General features: G+C 40.1%; 1 protein-coding gene across 3 annotated transcripts in view; it reads left to right on the forward strand.

Annotated features, from left to right (window-relative positions):
* Positions 1-27,054, forward strand: part of LOC149788812 (uncharacterized) — a 104,301-nt gene that overhangs the window by 17,371 nt on the left and 59,876 nt on the right. For 2 of the 3 annotated variants that reach the window (XM_089974942.1, XM_089974943.1), the window contains exon 3: positions 21,509-22,258. In XM_089974942.1, the coding sequence (XP_089831068.1) occupies positions 21,509-22,258 (750 nt within the window). Of the gene's footprint in view, positions 1-21,508; positions 23,031-27,054 lie in introns of those variants that run through there. The other variant, XM_089974945.1, reaches the window with a different exon arrangement.

Consider the following 27,054-nt stretch of genomic DNA (forward strand, 5'->3'; position numbering starts at 1 on the left):
ATGACTTGCGAAGCGTCGATCCAAGAATCGAAACTGGGTGGATATCCTTTCCAACGTACTTTGACTTCTTTGACACGTCGTTTGCCCACTTTACGGGTTCTGCGTTCGAGAATGCTTTCGATGTCGTACACGTCGTCTTCTTTTTTGGTGACACGTTGTAACTCGGGCAAATAAAACGTTCCTTTGAGTACTTCTCCGTTCATGTCTTCCAATTTATAGACGGCAGGATGACGGCCATGTACTCGTCCAGTGACGCGAAACAGTTCGGTCGTCCAGTTAGGTAAGTAACCTTTGTCGAAAGTGCGTTTGGTTTTGCCAATGCGCACCCAATCTCCCACGGTCAACTCTCCACTTTTCTTGGGGACAGCCCTCGTCGGGGACGTACCGAACAGGCGCTCGAACACCAGCACTTCGTTGTCGGGAGTCACGTCTTGCGGGGCACGTCCGATGCTTCGATGGTAAGATTGGTTGTACGCTTGCACCAGGTGCGGTAAGATGTCGATGTACTTCAGAGTGTGGTGATGCGTAAAATATTTCCACATGCGTTCTTTCAAAGTACGTTGAAAACGTTCCACGATACTGGCTTTGGTTTCGGGATTCTCGGTGGTAAAAAAATGAATGTCACGTTTCTTTAATTCTTTTTGGAAAGCTTGGTTCAGAAATTCGGTGCCTTTGTCCGTTTGCCATCGAAGAGGGCGACGACCGCTTTGTTTCAACACCCGTTGCAGGGCTCGCACTAACTCGCTGCTCGATTTGGAAGTCAAGGGCACGACCCAGGCAAATTTGGAAAAGACGTCGATGACACAAAACAAATATTTGTAGCCGCGATTGTAGCTGGCCAAATGAGAGACATCGGCTAAATCGGCTTGCCATTGATGATCGATGCCTTCCACTCGGGTGCGACTTCTGGCAAACTTGCGTCGAATGGGTTTGTGTAAAGTGTAGGTAGCTTGTTCTTGTAACCATCGTTGCACTTGAGGTAAACGGAGACTTTTCAGTCGAGTTTTGGCAGCACGATACAATTTTTGAACTCCTGCGTAACCTGCAGGATGCGAGGGATCGTAGTAAATGCTAGCTAAGACTTTTTCCATTTTTTTGTGTGGATTGGTGTCTTAATAAGGCACCCACTCTTGGAAGAGGCTACTCTTTTTCTCTTGGGGTATTTTCTTGGATTGCAAGGCTTTGCGTGTGCGGCCAGCAATAGGTGTCGAAGAGGAGGATGTCTGAGCAGGGGATATCGGTTCTTGTTTCACTTCTGTCTTCACTTCTGTCTTCACTTTCTTTTTCTCTTGTGAGGAAGAAGGGGTGGCCATCATCTTTTTAATCCATCCAATTCTGGAGGTAGGTGGTGTTGTTAACTTGCGTACTTTTTCTGGTGGAGTTAGAAACCCTTCCTCTTCTTCTTCTCCTTTTTCTGTCTTGACCACTGGTACTGGTACTGGTACTGGTGATGGTGCTGGACTTTTCATCAAGGTCTTAAAATCTTTCAGAGTGGGTAGAGCTGTTTCGTCTAAAGCTTTCTGGTGAAAGAGTTGCAATCGTTGCAAGAGTTGACCGTACTTTTGCGATTTTTCTGTTTCGGACAAATCTTGGCGATCCATCAAGGACTGCAATTCGTGTTGTAACTGGGACATTTCGCTCAAATTGGGATTGGGAGGTAAATGCGGGGTGCGTTGTTCTTGCCACCGATGGTATTCCATCCATCGTTTGTAAGGCACTAAAGCTAGTTTTCGTCCTTCCATGGGGTTGTCAGGGATGAATTCTGAGATCTTGGGACTTCCGAAGGCCTTTTTATCTTGCTCCCATCAGTCCTCCCAACATGGTTCCCAAGACTCCTTTTAGTATGGGGCCTAACAAGAGAGGTAAAATGCCTCCACGTTGGACCAACATCTTCTTTTTTTGACGAATGGGAATTTTCTTTTGAACCATTTTCCGAAGAACGTGACGATGTTTGCCTAAGCATTGTTTCTGGTGTTTGGACAAAGGGATCGTGCCTTTCAAAACGTTCAAACAACATTCGCACACGGTATCGATGACCTCTTTGGAGGCCGTTTGAATGAGTTTTTTTCGTAGGGGTGGAGAAGCTTTGGACAGGACAGATAACAGGTCCCCATGTTTGGCTAAACGTGGTGGCAGTCCTTTCCTTTTTTTTCCTTGGGGTTTTCTGGAGGGTGACATTTTTTGCTTGTGGGTTCCGGGACATTCACCGAACAGACACTAACGTCGATGACTTAACGCACACCCTTTTATCTTTTTTTTCTGGGACTATCGCTTTGTCATAAAGGTGACAATGTTTTTCCGAAAATCGCCAAGGAATCCTCCCCTTTGTTGACGCCTCTTTTTCTTGGAACGACTGTGTCTTTTTTTAGGGTAACGTCGATGCTTGGCTAAGCGCTTTGTCGGATGACGCGTCTGCCTTTGTCTCTTTCTTTTGTGGCTTCTTGGAGGTGACATCTTTTACAAGTTCACTGATACCCCCGACTTGGTCACAGGTCTTTTTATACTGGAACTCGTCGCCACTGATTGTCTTTACGTTTTATCAGTTTGAGGACAGGTATGACACGTCGTGCAGGGGTACGTAACGGACTAAATCGAGCCAGTTCTTGCTTGGACAAATCCAGTAAACTTTGTAACATGCCCGATCTTTCATGGACTTTGATTTTGGGAGAAGGTACTTTGTGAGCAGCAGCCACTGCCGCTAAATTGGAAGGTCCTGCCACTGGGGAAGTTCTTTTGGGGGTCATCAACGGAGAAGTTCTTGGTGTGATCAACGTCTCCAAGTACTCTTCAGTTCCTGGTGACATCAACGGAGAAGTGGACAAACGTGAGGCTGCCGGAGACGCAGTCACCGCTGTGGCAGGTCGTGGCTTGCGAGTGTAAGGTTGCGTCCTGGCCGAAGTGCCTCTCTTGCGACTAGTTTTCTTCTTCTGTGGACTTTTCTTTTTCTGGGGACTTTTTCTCTGTTTCTTTTTCTGGGGGCTTCTTTTCTTTTTCCGGGGTGATGGTGGTGGTGTCTGGTAAGAGGAGGGTCCTGCCACTGGAGAAGTTATTCTTCTTGGGGACCTGGTCTTTTTCTTTTTCTTCTTGGGGCTTCGTTGGACTTTTGTCTTGGGGATAACTTTGGGGGCATTAGGATCCCATCTTAAGAGTGAGCGAATGATGACCCCTCCTAGAGTACCGCTCCCTCCAGGTTTCAAAATGATTTGTTTTTTGGTTTGAGTGTCGATGCGGGGATCGGCCAGTTGGACCAAAGCGACTTTGTTTCGATCGAAAAAGCGTTGGGTTTGATGAGGAATCTGAATGATTCCTTGGAGTAATTGACGTGCCGTCACCGTGAACCATCGTAAGACTTCTTTGAGACTAGCTTCTAAGACACGGGCTCGTGTTTGTGGATCTTTTTCTCGGCTGATGCCATACAAGGCACGAATCAATTTGACGGGAAGATGCGACTGAAGGGACGTCATGTTCACACTGTGTGAGACAGACGAAAAAGGGTCTGAGGTTTTTATAGATTTTTTTCATGGGTGGAGTGAAATGAAGTCGAGGACGGAGACGTGTACAGGACAGGCCCTCCGTCTTGGCACCAGTGGTGAAACAAGTGGGTACGAAATCGCAAATCCTCGGGGGTCGTAGGTTTCAAATCGACGAGTAAATAGGCGTGTGGAGTTTGAGTGGCATCGTCGTACGCCTGAGTCAGCCAAGGCGTTCCTAACTGTTTGGCTAAGACTTGCACTTGCGATTTATCTCGAGGGCTTTTAAACAAGACCACGTAATGCGCATTGAGACTGATGGTGCGATGGGCTTTACTTTGTTGAAACAAATTTTGGGTGATGTAAACGACACTGGCATTACGGTGATGCCCTTTGCGCGTGAACCACAATTTAATTTCTTCTTCGTCTTCTCCTAACATGTCGTCGAAAATGACCAAATGGGTTAGACGGGAGTCAGAGACGATGCCATCGTCTTCTTTAGGAATGCCTTCCACAAACACGATGGAATCACCTTGACTTTCTCGCAAAAGGTTGTACGCCGATTGCCACTCTTTGTAACACCACACGATCCGTTGAGGGGGCCGATCAATCAAATGATGTTTATGTTCGATCAAACGTTTGACGAATTCGGTTTTGCCTGAACCGCTAGGTCCAGCAATGAGCATGTTAAAGGGATGGCGAAGATACAAAGCCTCCCAACTGGCACGATCTAAGTGTTCGTCGATGACTTTGACAGTAGAGGAAGAGGGAGCAGAGACAGCAGAGGTAGCCATGGTATGAGAAATGTCACTTGTGACACGAAAAAACAAACAAGACAAGAGTTTATATACTTTTTCAGAACACGTTTATTGAATGTTTCAAATATGAACACGAAAGACAAAAATACATACAACCCAAATAGTGATGTACAGGAATATAAAACACAGCAAAGCGATCAAAGTGGAATATAAACAAGTGTCTGTACAACATGTTTTGGTTAACCAAGATGTCCTAGGGACAGTGTGTAATGTTCTTACAGTCTCTACATGAGGTATTGTCACACAAGTGTCCTCCCGGAATGACCTTTCAGGCATGTCCATGACAGTCCTGTCCTGAAGCGAGTGGTTGTTCTCGGTGACGGGTTCTTCTGGCACCGTCACTAACACGGGTTGAAAAGTAACTTTTTTCCTTGAACAACTCTTGTGCATACTGGGCCACTTCTTGGGTCCAAGCCTCAAAACCTCCCTTTTTCCAATCACGAACATCTGTCCAATGGGGATGTAAGTCACAAGCTACACACACATCGTCATACACGTCTTGGGTAGCTAAAAGTTGACGAATCTTTTTTTCCTGTTGAGGTCGAGAAGTATCCAGATGAAAACGCAAGGCTTTGAGCAAAAGGAGTTTTTCGTGACCATTTAAGGCCATGGAGGTGGTAAGTACTGATCGTAAAGAGTCCACAAGGAATCGGCTGGTAAACGAAATCCCAGAAAACAAGTCACTAAGACACACACCACTTGTCGTCCCAAATTGAATGGATATAGTTCTTGTAATAATTGATGGTAATGATCCACGGTTTGAATATGGTCATTGAGTTCCTTCCACGGAATCTGTTGAATGATATGTGACATAATCCGTGGCATGGCAACTTGATTTTATAGTGTCTTTGTTTCGGAAGCAATAAAGGTAATTTCTAACCAAACACGTTCGTTCTCCAGTAGGGAATTTAAATGTTACATACTGTAACTGAAACGCCAGAGTTTGTCTAGATGTTTCGTCTTTTTCTAAGCAGATTCCATGTAACAAATGTTGGTAATCCTTTAACTCGTCTTCCTCAATACGTTGCAGTAAGTGAATCTCCAAGTAACCAAAATTACGAACGTCTAGCCCATCATCATCATTCATATACTGAAAGTATTCAACAAGGTCTGACCAGTGAAAAAATTTCTGACGAATCAGTCCTCTTATACCATTCAGGTACCAGTGGTTAAAGATCTGGTGACGTAACGGATGCAATTGTTCTTTACGTTTCACTTGTATTTTCACCAACTCTCGATAAATCCTTTCTCTCAACTCCTCAGGCAAGCCCAAAATGTACTCTTGTAAAGTATCCATAAGTATATACACTGTTTTTGGAATCGCTGGGTGGTAGCCAATAGCCTCGTTTAACTTTGTGCCTAATGTAATATCCACTCATAATCAGTCTTCTTGTACTTTGGAACAGAGCATAATTTAAAAACGGATGAATCACTTTGAGTTTGCGTTTCACTTGTATTTTGATCAGTTCTCGGTAAATGCGTTCTCTCAACTCCACAGGCAAAGCACGAATGTTCTCTAGCAAAGTATCCATGAATAGGTCATACTAAATCCTCTTTGGTCTGACACAAGAAATGTACTCTTTGCACAAACATGGTTTCACTTCAGTGTCGAATTTAAATCGTTGAGTCACTAATCTACACATTACAATTCGTTCAGAAGTTTCCTCTTTCACCAAGTTGACATTGTGTTCAAGATGTTGGTAATTCGTTAACTCTTCCTCTGGAATTCGATGCAGTACGTTTACAATGATGTAACTACAATCGTCCATACCAAACCAATCCTTTTTAAAACTAGAGGATCGTTGATCAATGTCTGTCCGATGGAACACTTTCAATTGAATCAATCCTTGTATAGCCTTCAGGTACCAGTGGTTCAAACACCGGTGACGTAACGGATGCAATTGTTCTTTACGTTTCACTTGTATTTTGACCAGCTCTCGGTAAATGTGTTCTCTCAACTCCACAGGCAAAGCACGAATGTTCTCTTGTAAAGTATCCATGAACAAATTATTATGGTAAGAAGTTACTTCAATGTCTCGGTCCCACTAAGGGTAAGTAATGACAATTCGGTGACCATCGAGCATGTTCAACGTAGGCCGAATCTTGCGGTTCCCAGTGGTGAAGTGACACACCGCAACTGAAGCACTTGACTTTATCTCCTTCGCCCAAGTAGAAAAATCCGGCTCTGGCTAATTCTTCGGGGGTCGGTCCTCCCAGATACTTTGGCCATTTTCCTTTGAACGATTGAAGACGATTTTCAAAGTCGCAGTATTCCGACAAACGCACAGGAAACGAATATTCGTCTTTCACAGGTTCGTTTCGATGAGGGTTGGGTGACATGAACAGGAGTTTGCTCAGGGCTGGATGACATCCGTAGGGGGGTAGACGTGAAGGTGAACATTCCCCTTTAAAACGAAACCCAGTAAAATGTCCAAGAGGACGAGCAGCATCGCTTTCGCACCCCACAGGTTTGACACGCACAGCATCACTTTCCATGATAGGGGTAGGGGCACTAAAGTTCCCATAATGCTTTACGGCATCGCTCAGGTCACAACGTACAGCATCGGTCCCATCGCAAGGCTCACAATCGCACTCGTCTGCAAACTCCGTTACGCAATTACAATGGTAACCACATGGACAATCACAGTTTCCTTCCGGACATTTTCCGTCGCAATGCATGGGTCTTATCCATCCAGTATTAGTCGCACTAGAGAAAGATACAGCTTTTTTACAATCCCCAAACTGGAACGATGTCTTTTTCAAAGTATTCATCTTGTTCGCTCGGTCTTGGTAGTCACAATGAACTATCGATCTTGACCATAGCCCCCTTTTTATACTAGTCTCAATGCAGTCTCCAGCTTGTACATCTTTCCTTTTTTACGTTTTTTATGTCTTGTTTCGGAAGGTACCGTCTCTAAGGTACCGTCAACATTGTACCGTAGTGTAATGAGTGGAAAGGCCATAGAAAGGTAAGGGCAGTGCGGAGACCATCGAGTATGTTCCAGAATAGCTGAATCTTTATAGATACATAGATCCATTCGTAACTTCAGTCCGCAAGCAAACACTGTACCTCGTATCCCAATCCTGACTCAGGTCCCAAGTAGACAAATCCTGTTCTAGCTAAAACATGCGAAGAAGGTAATCCTTCCCTATCCGTAGGCCATTTCTGAAACGTGTCCAATCGACGGGCACAATCACAATAGTCAGGTAAGAAGACTGGAAAATGGTAGGGTTTGAACTTGGAGTTCTCATCGGGTTTCTCACTTGATTCTTGCTGTGGCGAAGTCATCTTTCTGGTGGGTGGCTATCCTCTTACAACCAATGTTTTATACCAACGTGTCCATACGGTAAGGTGAAATGATTGGGAAGTCGAACTCGCTTCTGGTACACGATTTGATAGACTTTTTCCAGGGGTCGACTGACGATGTGGTGAGTGGGTAAACGTACAATCTTGTTCGGCTGGTAGGTGGTCACTTTAAAGTTTCCATCCTCTCCCGATTGCAAGGCTTCTTTCAATACCCCAAAGTTGACCACTCGACTGGTACGATAATTCAGAGTCAGTCCTTTCACTTTGCACGTCGTGTGCACTTCTCCTTGTTTGTCCCGGTATTCGTAGCCGTAATTTTTGGGACCGCCACTGACGAAACTTAGAATCTTGTCGTCGGGATGCTCGTCTGTCCAGGCTCCTAAACGGTCTCCTTCGATGTTAGGGTGATGTTGAATCGGGTGATGGATGTAAATGCAACTGTCCGTGTCAAAGTACAGGACGCGTTCTTCTAACAGTTCTAAAGCTTCGTACAATTTTAAGCGAGCATGAGCTGTCACGTAAGCCGCAATGATGACATTTCCAAAAGGGTCGTCTTGTACAAAGTCCAGATCTTCTTCGTAATTGACCAAGATTAAATTCTCTCGAACGACGTCCACGTGTTTCATGTATTTGGTTTTGTCGTGAATCATCTGGAAGTAGCGGGAAGGTTCTGTCAAATATTCCGTCTTGGGTAAACACGGTCGTTGTGCCATTTTACCCCACAAGCAATTTAACATCACTTTGGCAAACGATCGCCTGCCTTCGTTTTTCTCGATGTGGTCTAAAGTGATGCCTTCTTGTTCCCGGTATTTCTCTTTGAATTTTATTTGGTCTTCGGGAGTGTGACACCAGGAAGGATAGCCGCTGGCTTCTTGCTTCAGTTTCAAAAAGGCATCCACGTAGTCGGCGAAAATGCCTTTCTGAGTAGGGTCACCTTTGCAGTACTGTTGTGTCTTGGGAAAGTGGCAAATTTCGTACACTTCTAACAGTTGGTATCCTATGTCCAGAGCTTTGAACAATTCTACGCTGACCCAAGTTCCCGTCAAGGCCCGTTCTTCCTGACTGTGCTGACAAGGTTGGTCTTGGTTGCACGTTTCGGCACAAGTACGGCACAAGGGAAACATCAGTTTGCCTTGACAATGGTGAGGTAAGACGGGGTGGTATAGGTTCGTGGGAGGCAAAACTTTGCACTTGATCAAGCCTTCGTATTGTCGAATGTTGACCAGGTCGATGTGTTCCGTCAGCAATTGCGGGTGCCCTACAGGAAAGCGACAATATTTGCACACGTAGGGATACAGCGAACACACGTCCAAGTATTTGATTTCTTCTCCTTTCTCTTCGTCGGCTTGGTACAGCAAACAGGCGGCATTGGTCCTTCCTCCGTACAAACTATCCCTTGGGTTCAGCGGGTCCATGAACTGGTAACTTTCCACGAGGCGTTTAAACTCGGGATCGGTTTTCATACGGTGATCGTACTCGTGTTCCCACATTTCCACCACTTGGTATCCTTCCTGTTCTAACTTTAGGCGTCGCTGACAAGTGTCCTGGTACAAGTCTTCCATGGTTCGTTGCAAAAACTGATTTTTAGTGCCACGGTCAGGGTAACAAACAGGACATCCGTGAAATAAGCAACCGTTAAACTCGTACACGATCTTGGGGTTTTCTAAGTCCCAGCCATCGACCGAATACGTTCCGATGGTCTTTTCGCCCCCTCCGTTGCGGGCATGCTGAATCCACTTGTCTTCCTTGTCGCACAAGTAATGTAACCAACGTAGGGCTTTGACCGAGTATTGACGTTTGACAAAGTGGGTCGTTTGAGGGCTGATGACAGCCACGGTGTTTTCAGGCATGAATCGTTGTCGATACACTAGGGAACACGCTTTGGCAATGGTGCAAGCTTCTTTCAAAGGATCCACCCCTCCGTGTTCCATGAACAGTTCTCGAAATTTTCCACAGCAACGCCGTAAAATGTCCACGTCGGAACGACAATACTTTAGCATTTCTTCCTGAAAGTCGAAAGGGTCCGAAGCGTGAGCCTGGTACCAAGCGTAGAAAGCTTCTCGTTGTTCGGTACGCATGTTGTCGGGGTCGTAATAGTGAGCCTCAGGTAAATGGGGTAGAACGGCGTGTTGATTGGCTTCCGTATTGAAAAAGTGTGGAAAGTACCCTTTAGCCATTTCTGTCATTCCAAACGTTTTAGGCATTCGACTCAAAGGCATGGCCAAATAGCTCATCGAATCTTTAAACTGCACTTGTCCCACTTGCATGAAAATGATTTTGGCTCCGTTCAAAGTCACTTTAGGACGCTCGGTGCCTTGTTCCGTATAGTACCTCAAAAGAAACTGTCCATCGTATCCGGAAAAATTGTGAGCCATCACCGTGGCATGACGATGACAATCTCCGTAACGTTCGATGTCCTCTTGGCTCCACGTCTTGTCGACGGGGTCTAAGACCCATTGGGCAAAATCGGCTAACGTGTTCGGTCCCCGAAAGATTTTTTCACGTCCTCCGGGTATCTTGCTGCAGTGAGGGCAATGACTGAAGATAGGTTCTTGAATGCACTTCTCGCACGCTCGATGAGCCACGCAAAAATTAGGAATGTGAATGCCGGTCTCTTGCATGCATTCGAAATCGAAAAAGATGAAATTGCCTTTCTTCTTGTGACCGTCCTCTTTCTCTGGTGAGGGTTGGTATTTTTGCACGTAACATTGGTGTTCCAAGTCCACGATGTGGTGACAAATGTGACATTTTTTCTTTCCTGAACATACGTGTGCCTTGGTATTATTGGTACGTATGACTTGTTCACACGTAGGGCACAATCTCAGCAGTTGACAAGCGCATTTCTTCTGTGAACCTTGCGTCTTCAAATGTTGTTGGTAACAGGTAGGGCTGACAAACGTGCGCAGACAAGTGGAACAAGGCACTGGTTCTTCGCTCAGACAGGGTGAAGAGGCCAAACATCCTGTGCATTTCGATCCACAATGTTTGTGTTGCTCTCGATTGTTATAACCATGGTCACATTTCTCACAATAATAAACATATCCCAGGAATCCAGTGATACTGGTAATGGTATCGAAATGGTCATCATGATGATAAAGGTGAATGTATTTTCCGTCCTTAAAGTCTTGGCCTCGAAACAACAGAGGTCCGCGCACTTCTTGAGGGTGCACTTTCAAGGTGTAGCGTGGAGCTAGGGCATCTTGCAATTTTTGCATCTCAGGAATGCCACAGGGTGTGTCTTTGGGCAGTCCGGCTTGTTGTAACAGGAGTTCTGCTTCGTTTCGTTGTTTGGCTCGGTCGGAACGTTGAATAGTGTTCCAGGTTCTTTTCCATTCTACCGTGTCGTTCTTGTTGGCATAGGTTCGTCCCACCACGATGGCACGGGCTAAACACATCTGGTCATGAGGGTTGTTAATTCGGACGAGACTCGTTTTGGTGTTGCGAAGGTCGTCCACCAATAACATCTTTTTGCGTCCAGTCCCTTGAGGAGGAGAGACGTGGGTCATATCCAGTGTGGCTTTACCATCGGTGATGTCAAACTGATCATTAGATTGTTGTACGTGTTGAATCTTGTCCATGACTTTGGAAGCAGTTAATTCTGCAGGGGTGCTAAACTCGATCCAAACAGGGGATTTCAAACCGTCGTGTTGTATGGAAAGTCTCAAGCGATCGTCTTCTTTGGGTTGACATTGCTGCTTGAGTGCAGTGAGCAAAGAATCCCACACCTCGGTGATGAACACTTCTGCTTTCTCTAACGGCACTTCAGCCTTGAAATCTTTAAACTTCACCGTGTATTTGTAAGCCGTGGTTCTAAATTTTCTAGAGGAGCGCTTTTCCGTCTCTCGAATGGAATAGTACTTTTCAGGGTTGACAAAGGGTGGTGAACTTGGTTTAGAGGGTTCGGATTCTGGTTCACTCATGTCCTCTTCAAAATCACTGGCATGAATTTGTGCCAAGATTTCAGCCCTGGTACGAGGCGATAGATCACGTTTCTGCCTCTTACTTTCTTCTTCTTTCTTCTCGAATGAATGGGATCGTTTCATCTTGAAAGCAAAAAGTCAAATGACTCAAGTTCAAACACCATAAACTACTTTATAGTCATAGCAGACCAGCGTATATAAAAGGGTGTGTGTCTTGTCCTTTCACTATTCATTTCACTCTCAAGCCGAACACAACGATGGAAGAGACTGACCAGATGGAACGTTTCGTCAGAGCTTTGCGAGGGGTCATTAGAAAATTCTCTTCAGACCAGCCTACGGACTACTCTCCTTCCTTTAGAGATAAAAGTCAAGATACTTGCTATATCTGTCAGAAGAAAGGGCATTGGTCTTCAGAGTGTCCAGACCGTCAAAAAAGAAAAAAAACAGGGGATAAAAAAGACAAAAGTCAAGATACCTGTTATTATTGTAAAGAAAAAGGACATTGGTCTCCAGATTGCCCAAAAAAGAAACAAGAGGAGTCAGAAGAAAAGAGGAATTCTTCAGAAGAAGAGAGGGATTCTTCAGAGGAAGAGAGGGATTCTTCTGAGGAAGAAAGAAGACAGGTGAAGAAAAAGAAACAAGAGAAAAAAAGAAGAAGGGAAGAAAGCGAGGAGGAAGAAGAAGAGGAAAAGAGTGTGACGGTGAAGAAATTCAAAAAACAGAGAGACTAAACAAGGAGACAGAAGAAATTAATGAACTTTTTATTAAAGTGTTGAGTTATAAATTGTGAATTGGATTGTAAAAAATGGAGAAAAGAATAAATGAATGATATAAGGTAAGTGTCTTTGAGTTGTGATTTTAAAATAAGAAGCTACACTCACGCACTCATACACAGACACGTATTAAAAGGGTAACATGGGTGAGTTTTTTTTTTGAGTTATTGGCAAATTGAAATTGTATTTCTTTTCGAGAAATGTGGGTGGCCCTGAAAAGGGCCTTTTTTCTTCATGGTGTAGGGGTGAGTTTAAGCAATCAATTTTAACTGCCTTAAGCCTTTGCCACGGCCAAGGCCTACTTCTGGACTGCGTAATGTTGATGATAATGATTGGGTTGAAATCACTAAGGGTGGTACGGTAGGCTTAGTCACAGGGTTGACATGTTTGGCTCGGGAAGGTCGTATTCTCTTCGGTCGTGATAAAGAAGTCTGATACATTTGTTTCAGACTTCTTAACTCCGCTAAAATGTCCAACAGTACCGTGACCGTTGGATTTTCACCCTCTTGTTTCTTTGCTGCTACTTCTTCTTGCTGTTGTTTTTTTCTTACCTCTTCTTCTTGTTGCTGTTGCTGTAGGAGAAAAGTCTGTTCCGCTTCCTTTTGTCGTTGTATAAATTTCTCCAATTCTTCTTTCTGTCTCTGTCTAAAATTCTCCACTTGCGGTAATGAAGAAAGTAACGAAGGTTCCGGAACAAATTCTTGCGAGGAGAGAAAATCCACAAAATCCCAATTCACCTCTTCTGAAAGTAAGTCCGGGTTCCCTTGGGCAGTCTCCCCTGCTGGTGCACCCCACTGGATCGTTTTCTGAGTTTCCGTCATGTTGAATCACTGTCGCATAGATTGACTGCACACAAGCGCTAGCGAATCTATATTGACTACGTGACGTCACAGACTGCTCTCTTCGGATTGGATGCGAGCTGACTGAATTCTGTAACGCGTGTTCGGATTGGTAAATGAACTCAATCCGTTTCAATCCTTCCTCCGCCTATAAATAAGCGCCGTTCAATGCATTGATTCACCTGTTCTCGTCGCTTCAAGATGTGGACTACAGTTGAGTCATCCACCCTTGTGTCTTCCATGATGTTTCGGACAGACTTGCTCATGTATGTCCGATCGAAGTGGACCGTTGTCCACAGGACAAACACCAGCCTGTGGATACGTAGGATCTACGTCGAAAGACAAGGATGCCTGAAAAGAGTGCTGATGTACGGACCAACAGTAAGACGCAGCCTAAGGACAAGAAGAAGACCAATGCGGTGCCATTTATGTTAATGAATACATTAACATAAAACCCAAAGGCCCTTTTCAGGGCCAGCCATATTTCTCGAAAAGAGATAGCCTTTCCATTGCCTACCCCTTTTTTTAAAAAAATTTTTTTAAAAAATTTAAAAAAAAATCCCATGTTAAATTCCCCTTGTACGTAGAGTGACCCACGATTTATTCCCATGTTAAATTCCCCTTGTACGTAGATTGACCCACGATTTTTCGCCATGTTAAATTTCCATTGTACGTAGATTGACCCAGGGGTCCCTGTAATGCTAATTCCCATTGTACGTAGGGTGCCCCCCTTCACTACTAACAGGTACAAGACTACCCAACTTAATGTATATGTGAACAGGTACAAGCTTACCAACTTAATGCATCTGTGTTCAGGTACAAGCATATCAGCTTGAATCTATCTGTGTTCAGGTACAAGCTTACCAACTTGAATGTATCTGTGTTCAGTGACACTCCCCCCGTTTTCTCAATGTTGCAGACAAGCCCGGATTGGCCCTACGAATGTATGGACAGATCGACGTACAGGACGGGTATGATCAATCAAGATATATTCAATACGAATGTATGGACAGATCGACGTACAGGACGGGCATGATCAATCAAGATATATTCAATACGAATGTATGGACAGATCGAAGTAAGGACGGATATGATCAATCTAGATATATTCAGTACGAATGTATGGACAGATCGACGTACAGGACGGATATGATCAATCGAGATATATTCAGTACGAATGTATGGATATATGGACGTACATAAAGGGTATGATCAATCAAGATATATTTAGTACGAATGTATGGACAGATCGACGTACAGGAGGGGTATCATCAATCAAGATATATCAATGCGAATGTATGGACAGATCGAAGTAAGGACGAATAGGATCAATCTAGATATATTCAGTACGAATGTATGGACAGATCGACGTACATGACGGGTATAATCAATCAAGATATATTCAATACGAATGTATGGACAGATCGACGTACAGGACGAATATGATCAATCGAGATATATTCAATAAGAATGTATGTACAGATCGACGTACATGAAGGCTAGGATCAATCAAGATATATTCGGTACGAATGTATTGACAGACCGACGTACAGGACGGTTATGATCAATCTAGATAATTTCAGTACGAATGTATGGACAAATCGACGTACAGGACGAATAAGATCAATCTAGATATATTCAATACGAATGTATGGACAGATCGACGAACAGGACGGGTATGATGAATCGAGATACATTCAGTACGAATGTATGGACAGATCGAAGTAAGGACGAATAGGATCAATCTATATATATTCAATACGAATGCATGGGCAAATGGACGTACAGGAAGGGTATGATCAATCAATATATATTTAGTACGAATGTATGGACAGATCGACATACATGAAGGCTAGGATCAATCAAGATATACTCAGTACGAATGTACGCACAGATCGACCTACAGGACGGATATGATCAATCGAGATATATTCAGTACGAATGTATGGATATATGGACGTACATAAAGGGTATGATCAATCAAGATATATTTAGTTCGAACGTATGGACAGATCGACGTACAGGAGGGGTATCATCAATCAAGATATATTCAATGCGAATGTATGGACAGATCGAAGTAAGGACGAATAGGATCAATCTAGATATATTTAGTACGAATGCATGGACAGATCGACGTACAGGAAGGGTATGATCAATCAAGATATATTTAGTACGAATGTATGGACAGATCGAAGTAAGGACGGATATGATCAATCTAGATATATTCAGTACTAATGTATGGACAGATCGACGTACAGGACGAATATGATCAATCAATATATATTCAGTACGAATGTTTGGACAGATCGAGGTACAGGACGGATAGGATCAATCTAGAAATATTCAGTGCGAATGTATGGACAGATGGACGTACCGGACGTGCCTGTCCACTTCGCGTAGTGCCATGTGATTTAGCCCCATGATGTCACCGCCTTTTACTTCCCCCATATAGTTTTCCTATATCCCTTACTATGTCTTTAGAATTTTCTTTCAGAGAATTTTTTTTTAAAATTGTAACAAAAAATTCTTTTTTTCTTTTCTTCCCTTTCCCTTTTAAAAAAATAAAATATGGGTTTTTTGAATTATTTGAAATATAATTTGAAATTTTCTTTGAAATATGGCTGTTCTGGGGTGAGAAATGCCGGTATGGGTTTGGCAATGGCTCGCAATTGAATTACTTGACCCTTCGGTCTGTAATACCGATTCCTCCCTCCTCCTCTCTTCCCCAATTCCAACATAAATTGCGTTATATCAGCCTGATGGTAAATATCTGTTCGTCCTAAGACGTATTGAGTTCGTATTGTGGTTAATATTCTTATTTGTACCACGTATCTTAATTAAAAATATTTATCACCTTTCCACAGGATATCATCTTAGTTACTATATAGTCTATAATTTTTCGAACGATTTTATTTTCGTAGTCTACATCTATGAATAAAATGCTATTTTTGTTTTGCTTATATGTTTTGCATATTTCCATTATTAACTTTATCCTATTGTGTTTAGTTTTATCACATTGGGCAATCGTATGTAGTTTGGTGGAGTTTGCTGTTTTACATAAAGGGCATTTAGGCACTATCCTGATCATACGACGTTTGATTGCTTCTTCGCCTGTTAGCCAGGCGTTGTGCAGAAGTTAGCGATACAAAGAGACGGATAGACCTACAGACATTTTAATATACACAGAGATCTGCATTAGTACTTTATAACGTTTAAGAAGCAAAAAACATTACGGTACAGCCATCTGGTCTCTGTAGATTATTGCAACGTTGTATCTTTGTTATCGTTGAACGCAGTAGTAAAATCCCGTACGTTATGACGACAGAGGTTCTTGTAGGTTAATTGGTACAAGTTCAAATTCAAGGTTGTAATCCATATCAGCGTGTTCTCTCTCTCTCTCTCTCCACATGTTTTCACGTATGTTTAACAGCCATGCATAAAGAGAGAAAGAGAGAGAGGCATTAGCTGGGGTAAAACTGGCGTACAGACTGATCGACAAAAGAGAAGTTAGCGATACAAAGAGACGGACAGACCTACAGACATTTTAATGTACACAGTGATCTGCATTAGTACTTTATAACGTTTAAGAAGCAAAAAACATTACGGTACGTCCCGGTAGGTTATTACAACATTGTATCTTTGTTGAGGCATGGATAAATATGATCAGACTATCTACCAAGTATTTCATTAAGATAAAGGATATTATATATTCGATTCAATAGAGAACTCACACAGAATATAAGGAAAGAAATACTTGTACTGGATTGCAAAGCGATTAGGAAACTATTTTTGTTGTGTTGATACATTTTCAAATATTATATAGTTTAGTAATGATATTAATTTATTTATTCGTTTGCTATGGGAAATAGTTCAGAGGACTTCACAAGTAACGAATCCACTATTTTTGTGATTCTATGTATTTCATTGCATTTCTATACTTTGTCTTAAAATCTTCAGAAAATTAAGGAATAAAAGAATATCATCGTCATCGTCATCTCTCTTCTCTCTCTCCTCATTTTTTCACATATGATTTAGCTTTATGGCGTAAGAGTAGGAGGGCCAGCAGAATCGATTTCAGTGTAATTGGTTAACATTTTTAATTAAATTAGAAATCAGGGAATGTTATGTACGATTTAAATCTAATCTGAAAACGAGGAATACCACCTTAAAACATTTCAGTAATTTTATAAAGAAAAATTTTAAAAGAATAACATGTCTTTTTCAGATTATTTATGTGACAAACTTGCATACACGTGCGTAGGTTATTCGTGAAAGAAATGTAAATTTTATTAGGATGAATTGAACCATTTTTTTTAAATACACTTTTCGTCAAAAGATTGCATCTTTAAGAGGAAATGTTAAAATATCAATGTAATGAAGTCGGGAAGTAGCAATATTTTGCTAAGAACTCAAAATTTACCGTACACGCTCAGAATGTATCGGTTTGGTTTTACTTTGTTGGCAAAGCGATCCATGGAACACTATACCGAATTCAGTTCTCTCTTGTTTTGTTTTTTTTCCTTTCAGTTTATTTTAGTTTTCCTTTATAGTTGCTGTTATTGTTGTCTCATGCCCCACAAAACAAAAATCTGCTTGTCTTGTACGTGTATAACAGGTACACTACTGCTGAAATCTTTCATCCGCCACAAATAAACCGAATTAGAATTTTATCCCTGCAGTATATACACGATGTGCATAAATTTATCACCTGAAGGAAACGAGGCTTGCTCTTTTTACCGTCGCTACCAACATTACATTTTCTTGACGTGTGTGTGTTTATGTGTGTGCGTGTGTGTGTGTGTTTGAGAGAGAGAGAGAGAGAGAGAGAGAGAGAGTCAGTGATGTGATGTGATTTTTATTTTTAACGTAGCTTTAACAATTGTTCAGTCATATCGCTACGATGTCAGCAATGTGGCAGTTTATAGTGATGTCTAGCACTGGGGCATCATGCCGCAGACATGTAGCATGATGTCCCACCCAGTCACATTATCCTGACACCAGGCCGACCAGTCCTAACACTAACCTCTTAATGCTGAACGCCAAGCGAGGCAGCTGTTAGTACTATTCTTTAAGTCTCTGGTATGACTCGGCCGGGGATCGAACCCACGACCTCCCGCATCCGAGGCGGACGCTCTAACCACTAGGCCACCGGAGCGGTCGAGAGAGTCAGTTGTACCGTCATAGGTCCAGATACATCGACATATGCCAGAAGCAAACATCTGCAGATAGAAAATCAGCTGTGATGCGTATTCACGAATTTAGTTACTTAAATCCCTTATTTATCATTGGAAATTGTGACGCCACATTATTTGCCCGTGTCGCTTGCCCCCAAATCGGGCTCTGGACATTGGGAGGGGGTTGGGGAACTACTGATGATACGATTGGCTTTATTGTGAATGTCTCTGTTGGTCGATTAGTCTCTTAGCTTAACCACCATAGATCTACGACGAGAGAGAGAGAGAGTCGAATTAGCGGGTGGGTGGGTAAAAATGCCGTAAGGCTGATCAATAAACAAGCAGGGAGCGATACAGTAGACGGAGATGACTTCGGAAATTTTAACATAAAATGATTTGCATTAGAACCATATAAGGTTTAAGAGGCAAACTTTAAAAAAAAGCATCAACTAAATTAGCGTATACGTGTGTCACCTAGCCAAGGAATTTACGGTACAGCCATCTGGTCTCAGTAGGTTATTGCAACACTGCATCTTTGTTACCGTTTATCGCACTAGAAAATTTCCACACATACGGTTATAAGGACCGAAGTTCTTGTAGGTTACTTGGTGTATGTTCAGATTCAAGGACGTAATCCAGGTCAGTATGTTTTCTCTCACTCCACTTATTTTCACGTATGATTTAGCGTTACGGCTTGGGAGGCTCGATCGTAGCAGAATCGATTTAAATGAAATTGGTTGAATTTTAATTGAATTAGAAATCAGGAAATATTGCTTTTGTAAGATTTAAAAAAAAAAAAAAAAACCATAAACACACTTAAATATAATGTGAAAACAGGAAATTTTAGTATTGTAATAGCATACCTAAAACAATTCAGTTATAAGCTGACGATTTTTTCCCCATACTGTAAACAAACCTGATTTGCATTAAATAAGAACTTTGGAACACACATACTCATTTTCCTATAATGTTTAATGTCTTCGCTTTTACATATTTATTTTTTTATATTGATGTATCAGGCAGAGTTTGTTTGATACAAGAAATCATGCAATTTCCACACGCTTTAAATTCATTTTATAATGTGTCGCTACTGTAAGGTTGTTTTTATTCCTGGGTCATCTAAACCTCAGTACATCAGCTCGACGTATTTGCATAGAGACAAGTTGATGTAATCCCGCTCATGATACATGAAAATCAATCGTGTAGAAATATTAATCAACAGACTCAAACACGCTGTGTGACGTCATACTGAGTGTGATGTCGTTATCAGATTGTATAATTTTCTCTGGTGGAATTTGATCACCAGCGTTCTGCCAGTGTCAACGTCATAACGCAAGGGAGGTAAGACACTGAGAGCAGCAGACGACACAGTGGAGAGGGAAGAAATTCACAGAATCTACCAACTTGGATTTTCACTGAAATATTCGTGTAACAGTATATTTAGGGTGCGTTAAACTGTTGAGTATGACAGGGACGTATTAGATGAATAATCAAGTAGTGTATATTTTACTTCTTTTTTATATATATATTATTCTTGTTTTATAGAACCCTCGTTTATTTTTTATGCCCAGCGGTTTTATTTCTAAAGAACTTTTGCAGCAGTCAGCTAATTTTACATTTTTCTTATTTTTTAATGTAATAAACTGTGCAGTATAAAAATTGCTCCTTCTCTACAGTAGTGTGATGTTTAATTTAAAAGTAGTCAATGGTAATTTTATTTGAAGGGTAATAAAGCACCATTCGTATTTATTATTTTTTTTTTTGGGGAGGGGGCAAAAAAAACTGACACTCAAAGAGCTTAAAATAATATTGCCTGGTTTGAGATACCCCTACCCCCAAAAACAACTATGAATATTGTATCCATGATATTAGGTCTACTTGAGAAAAATTATAAAATTATAAACAATAATAATTATCCTATGTAGCATAGGAATATTAATTTATCATCTCATCTGGTTCCAATTTATGGCCAGAAATCGAAAACCCCGTAGTCATTTTCAGTCATATATAAATGTATTTCGTACGTACCAAATGTGTATATCTATATAGAATTTGACTTATTTTGAACTTTCTTAAAATTTTTATTTAAAAATCACCTTTACGCTCTAACCCCACCCCAATATTACGGTTAAGAACTTTAATTTTGTTAGCAATCTACGCTTATCGCTAGGAATATCAATGACTCAAGGTTTATTTGTATAGTTGTTTTAGTGTACTAATAGTTAGAATTGATGGGGGACAACAACAACCGTTTCCACATAGAACCCGTTATCACACGAAACTGTACAGTATTTTTTTAAATGAATACATTACATACATGTATGTGTAAATAAATGTACGGTAGATCTGACATTTTAAGGTTACTAAAATACTGTACAGAAGTAGAATAGTGTGCTTACTGGTTCCATGTGACGTCTGGTACAAAATCCCTCTTGAAATAATATAATAATAATACTAATAATAATAATGATAGAGTTAACACAATCTACACCTATCTATAGGAGTATTGATGACCCAAGTTTTAATTGTGTTTATGAATTGAAAATGACAGGAAAAACAACAGTTTCCACATGGAACTAGTTATCACACTATAATGACTCATGACTCTGTACAGTATTGTTTTAATTTGTACTACTATCAAAATGAACATAAGGTATTAAAATACTGTACAGAACTATAATAGTGTGCTTACTGGTTCCATGTGATGTCTGCTGTTTAATACCTCTATAATAATAATAATGCAATAATACAACTACGACCATCATATAGTATTTTTATCCATATTAATTACTTGTAATAATAATAATTACTTTTATCCATATTAATTACTTGTAATAATAATAACAACAATAATAATTACTTTTATCCATATTAATTACTTGTAATAATAATAACAACAACAAAACGACTAAGATGGTATTATACCTATTGATTTATTTTAAATCAATTTTATTATATAATCACCCCCACCCCAAATCCGTCATTGTCACAGATGAATTGCTGTGCCTGCTAATATGCTGATGGCGACAGACGACAATGCGTGGAATATCTCATTTTTACAGATGGTTTTGGTGGTGGTGATTAATTATGACAGTTGACTATTATTTAAAGTCATAAATTCAATCTATGTTTATGTCCATAAGTTATATTTTATTTTAATATAATTATTCATGTCACTATTGATGTTTATATCATTTTTATTTACAGACGACCTTCACCCTACTTGCGTCGTTGTGGTCGGAGACAAGCTGGTCATCACAGACGTGAAGTCTTATAAAGTCCGTGTGTACAGACGCCATGACGGCATGTTGATGTCTTCATCTGACAGACTGGAGTCAGGTCCCCGTGGCGTGTGGCGTGTAAATGACACGGACTTGTGTGTGGTTATGTGGCACGGTATAACACTGATGTCGGTACAGGACTCCGGTCTCATTTCTAGGGGTAAAACATTTCGTTTACGTCCATCATTTGATGTCTGTCATGGTGTAGCTGGATTCAGGGACAAAGTTGTTGTCTGTGGTTGGAAAGACAAGACGATATGTTGGACCGTTGTGTCTTTACAAGATGGACGACATGACAATTTATACAAAGTCTGTAGTGGAGGGGGGTTGAGTTGGTTGACGACAAAAGGAAACATGGTGTATATTTCGTGTCATGCTTACTTCCCTGACGACAGAAGTGTTTATGGATTTAATTTACAGAATCCAAGTCAACCGTCATACAGGTACAAACCTGAGGGACGGTCAGGGCCACGTGGAATAACTGTAGATGATGATGGACATTTATTTGTGTGTTACTGGAATTCATCCATTCATCATCTGACAGAGACATGTCAGTTAGTGGCCATTTATACGGAGGGGATACCACGTCAACCCTATGCCATTTTCTGGGACAGTGGGATTCTGTACGTGGCAGCTGATAACAATGTTATCACCATGTACCAAACACCTCATCAAGGCAAGTAACATATTTTATTTTTACTTCATTCACATCAACAACACATTGATAACTTTATTATCAACACTAACATTTTAAAATATTTAAATAAAATTTAATTTATATTAAATCTGAAATAACATCGTTATGATTGAAGTATGCATAAAACAGTGATGTGTGTAGGTGTAGGCCTGTTTAATTAAGTAATTTATAAACACAATTGCATTTATAACTTTAATATCAACACTAACATTTTAAAATATTTAAATAAAATTTTATTTATATTAAATCAGAAGAAATTGATTTTTATGATCAAAGTCTGCATCAAACACTGTCATGTATGCAGGTGTAAACACAGCCATGTATGAAGGCCTATTTATTTATTTAAGTAAATTATAAATAAAATATTCGTTATTGGTATACAGTTTAATACTATTCTACATTTAAATAGGAATGTTAATTATTTATTTTTAATAATTGCATATCTTGGCTATGATCTAAAAATGTAAACCCACGAATATAAATACACACAAATATCAATAGACAAAAAAGTCACGCTTGTTAGATGTAGTAAAAAAAATATTTGCTACCAGGTGTCGCTTTCATTGAGAGTTTTAGCACGCGACTTAAAAACCGGTTTTGACTGGTTGACACAGACGGCTTAGCCTTACCTGAAAATGGCGGCGTACGTTTACATTGGTGTTGCAATGTGTATCTCTTGACGGGCTTCGATAATGATCTTGCAAGGAATATTTAGTGACTAGAAAATAAAAGGAATATTCGCCATTTAAAGGTATGTGGAATTTAATTCATACCAAATCATGCATCTATTATTAGGTGCAAGAAAGGTATGATATAGTCGATAATAAGCTACGTGGATTATATGTACTTTACATGCAGCTGGGGGTCGTGTCAAAAGATTTTTAAAAGATGACAAATACAGATTGTATGACAGCCATGGTTGGGTGCCATTAGACCAAAGAAAACAAAACATGTTTTCACCACTTTGCAATAGTTTTAAAATTAGGGTAGGTAGGTATGTATATTTTAAAATTAACTTATGATTAAAACAATCATTTACAAGAAAGTATTGATAGTCAAAAAGAAGCTCCATGACTATTTGCAAAGGGGCATCAGTCATTGAATCCAGGGATGGGAGTTCTAACATGTAACAATATAACACAAGAGAAGACAACTCGTTTAAGCTGTGACAAAGTGGACCTGATAATATTTTTAATCAAAAACTGTGACTATTGGTAGCGTGGGTGTAACAAAAACAAAAATAAGCAGACAAATGATTCACGTGTTTATTGTACATTCTGTTTAACTTGTAATATGGATAACATTTTGATCTAGTCTTAAGAATTCTGGTCTTAGATTTTTTAAATCATTATATGACTTTACTGTTAAACTGTCAAGTTAATACATGCAAACATTATTTGCGTTTTTTTTCAGTTTAAATGTAAAATGTGAGTTATTGGTTCATTGTTAGTGCAGTAATCAGTATTCTGACAAATGACATTATCTGTACTAGTCAAACCTTTGATTTTGTCTAATGTGGATAACATTTTGGTCAAGTTTTAAGAATTTTAGCTTTAGATGTTCTATTTTTACATAATGACATGAGTTTGTGGATAATTTGTTCAGTTAATAAATTTGATTTTTTTTTAAATTGGTGTTTTTTGTTTTTTAAACATATATATATATATATATATATATATATATATAAGAATCCTCCTGTATATTTATTAACATTTTGAATGCTTGAATAAAGATATAACTCCATAGCAAAAATTAAAATTTGCCTGTAGTAACCGATTATAATCAGTTATCAGTAAGATGTGTGGAACTGATGATCGATTATGAACTTTGAACCGATTCCAATCACTAACTATCCAAAACCTGTCAACTTCACGGAATGCCATGTGACAGCCCTGTGGTATCAACACCTGATACTTCCTATGAACACAGGTCCCTTGTCTGTGCTACTGTTTAGTACCTAACCTGGTGGGTTTCCCTTGTCTGTATAGTGAAGTTAATGAATAGTATTTGTAAAGGAAGATACTTTTATTTGTGAAGAAATGTATTGTGCATGAAAACCCTGAGGCCCATGACATGTGAGTGAGGAGCACCCTGCCCATGCATTGGCTGGTAACACCCTAAAGCAATGAACTAGGGCCTATCCCTCATGGTGGTCATTCATTCATGGGTTTGAGAGGACGGATTTTAAGTTCTGTCGCATTTCCATATCTTGATCCTTAAACCGTGCTTCAATATGTTTTGATTTTACAGTCTGTGATTTTGTGTTGTTTTTATATTTATCTATAGCCAAATATAAATGACATAATTCTTGTTGCCTCCAAAAAAACCTTGAGGTCGACAACATGTGAGTGAGGGGGCACATATACCACACACTAACTGGTACTACTCCCTAGGTTGGTTGGTGAACATTGTCCCATCTCCCACAGTGGTCTCCCATTAGGAGTTCAATTTTTCTAAATTTAATTTATAGCTCTATTTCTTTATAGTAAGTATTTGTCTGCACTTAAGCATAGTTTGAATTTTGTGCTTAATAATATTTTGAATTATTGTTTTGTGTTATCCCATCAAACTGTAAAAGATTACCATCCTGGAATCATCCATTTTGTTTAATTAGCAGTATTAAAATGTCCCATTCCTTTTTATTTGCTTCACACTCTACAATAACATGCCTTTCCATAAATCTGCTCCTTTACATTGTGGACATTTTGGAATTGTTTTTGTCATGTGGCGGTATAATACCACCTTTCCATATAAGCTATAGATTATTTAAATATTTTATGAGCATAATCTGCCTTTTCAAAGTGTTCCCACCTGCACATATTGTCCGCACCTCTTGCCATTGGATTCTCATATTTCTTATATTTTGTTTGTTCTTAATGTTTCTTCCCTGATCTATTCATATGTATTTTTCTCATCAAGTTCCCATAAGCTCTTTCCCTATAATTCTCTACAAGTGTTTAATGTATCTATTTTATATACCTGTGGTTTTTTTTTTTGGTATTTCTAGTTGTTTTCCTTGAAACACTCCTATAAATTTCTGGCTTGTGTCTCGGGGCTCCAAGTGGCCAAGTTGTCTAAAACGCTCACTGTTATGGATCACTGCCATCTCACCTCTGTCTGCCTGTTCTTTTTTTAGTCTTGGGTTCAGCCCATGTGGGTATGTGCGAAAGCTTGCTAGTAGCTTCTCGTGGGTTGGTGGTTCTTTTAGATTTTTCCCAAGATTTTCCTCCACCATTAATACTGGCCGCCATGTATAGCCTATCCTGTGATGAAAAATGGCACTAAAACCCCCACGACAGCAACTGTCTTGTGTCTCGATGTAAATCCAGAATTATACATGGCTTCCCATACAAATATGGGATTATCATTAAATTAATTTGTCATTTTCATTGAACGTTTGTTGGGGATATTTATCCACCTTGTTGTTTCTTCTGTACAGAGGAGATTCCCTTGGCAAGTAATGTAGTTTCCCATCCCATAGGTAATCAATGGTAGGCTTATAGTTGTTGGTTTTCAAAGACTACTGATTTTATTCTTCAATTCATGAAACTATATACTTATGTTTTGGTTAAGTGTGCACGCTCCATTAAGCTGAGCGGCATAAATTGCCCATATGTTGATATTCTCTTTAGTCTTGTCCTGTACGATTTTGTGGTTTGCTGTACTTAATTTATGCCAAAAGGCAATTCCTAGGGCTTTAACCTTGTTTTTAATTATATGGAGGAAGGAGTTCTGGGTGAGTACCCCTTCAGTTGCCTATTTGTAAAATTTCTGTTTTCTCATGATCAATTCTTGAGCCTGAGGCCTTATCAAATACTTGTATTCCTTTTGTTGGTGTCTGAAGGAGTTTGCATTTGAAATAAAGCTTGTACAATGACCAGCATGTTGGACCATTTTGAAGTCACTTTGTCAATTTGGGATATGGATTCCTACAATTTCATGGTTATTTCTTATCTTACAACTTAAGATTTCAATACAAATATGTTCCAATCTACCAAGGCTTTGTTCTGGTCAAAAAATACCATGGCTCCTTTTTGGTCAGTTAGATTCAAATACAGTGGTACCTCGGGTTACGAACGCCTCAGGTCACGAGCAATTCGGGTTACGAACAACAATTTCGAAAAAATTTTGTCTCGGGTAACGAACAGTGCCTCGGGTTACGAACGAAGGCGAGAGAGAGAGAGAGAGCAAGGTTTAATGTTGGAGACAAACGATCGCGTACAGTACAAACGAAGGCCACGCAGTACTAACATTGCTTAGCGCTAGCCTAGTAGCCTAGCTGCCAAGAAACAGCAACAAGAAACTCCTGAAACTAATGATTCAGAATAGCAAACAAAGTGACAAATTAACCATGATCGTTTTCTTGGTAAGAAAAATGGACTAAATCTTTTTTTATTTTACATTTGATTTATTTGGTTGTTTTCTTTCTCTTTATTTAATACGTGAAGTACACATATTCTTTGCGTTTTGTCAGGTAAACGACCGGATGCTAATAAGAAAAGAACGATTCTTTCATCTTGAAACGGATTGTCAATATTTCATTGATTTCAATGTTTCGGGTTACGAATGTTTCGGGTTATGAACCGAATTCTGGAACGAATTAAGTTCATAACCCGAGGTACCACTGTAATCTATTAGTGTTTTGTATATCTCTCCCTTTACCTCCACAACATTGATTGACATTTATTCAATTAATGCTATTTTTTATTGTTTGATAAAATCCTACTAAGGATATTATAGTCCACAATCCACATTTAGGAGAGAAATAGGTCTCC

Source organism: Sinohyriopsis cumingii, chromosome 11, assembly GCF_028554795.1.
Source record: "Sinohyriopsis cumingii isolate HCF-2022 chromosome 11, ASM2855479v2, whole genome shotgun sequence".
In the NCBI taxonomy this organism is placed as follows: domain Eukaryota; kingdom Metazoa; phylum Mollusca; class Bivalvia; order Unionida; family Unionidae; genus Sinohyriopsis; species Sinohyriopsis cumingii.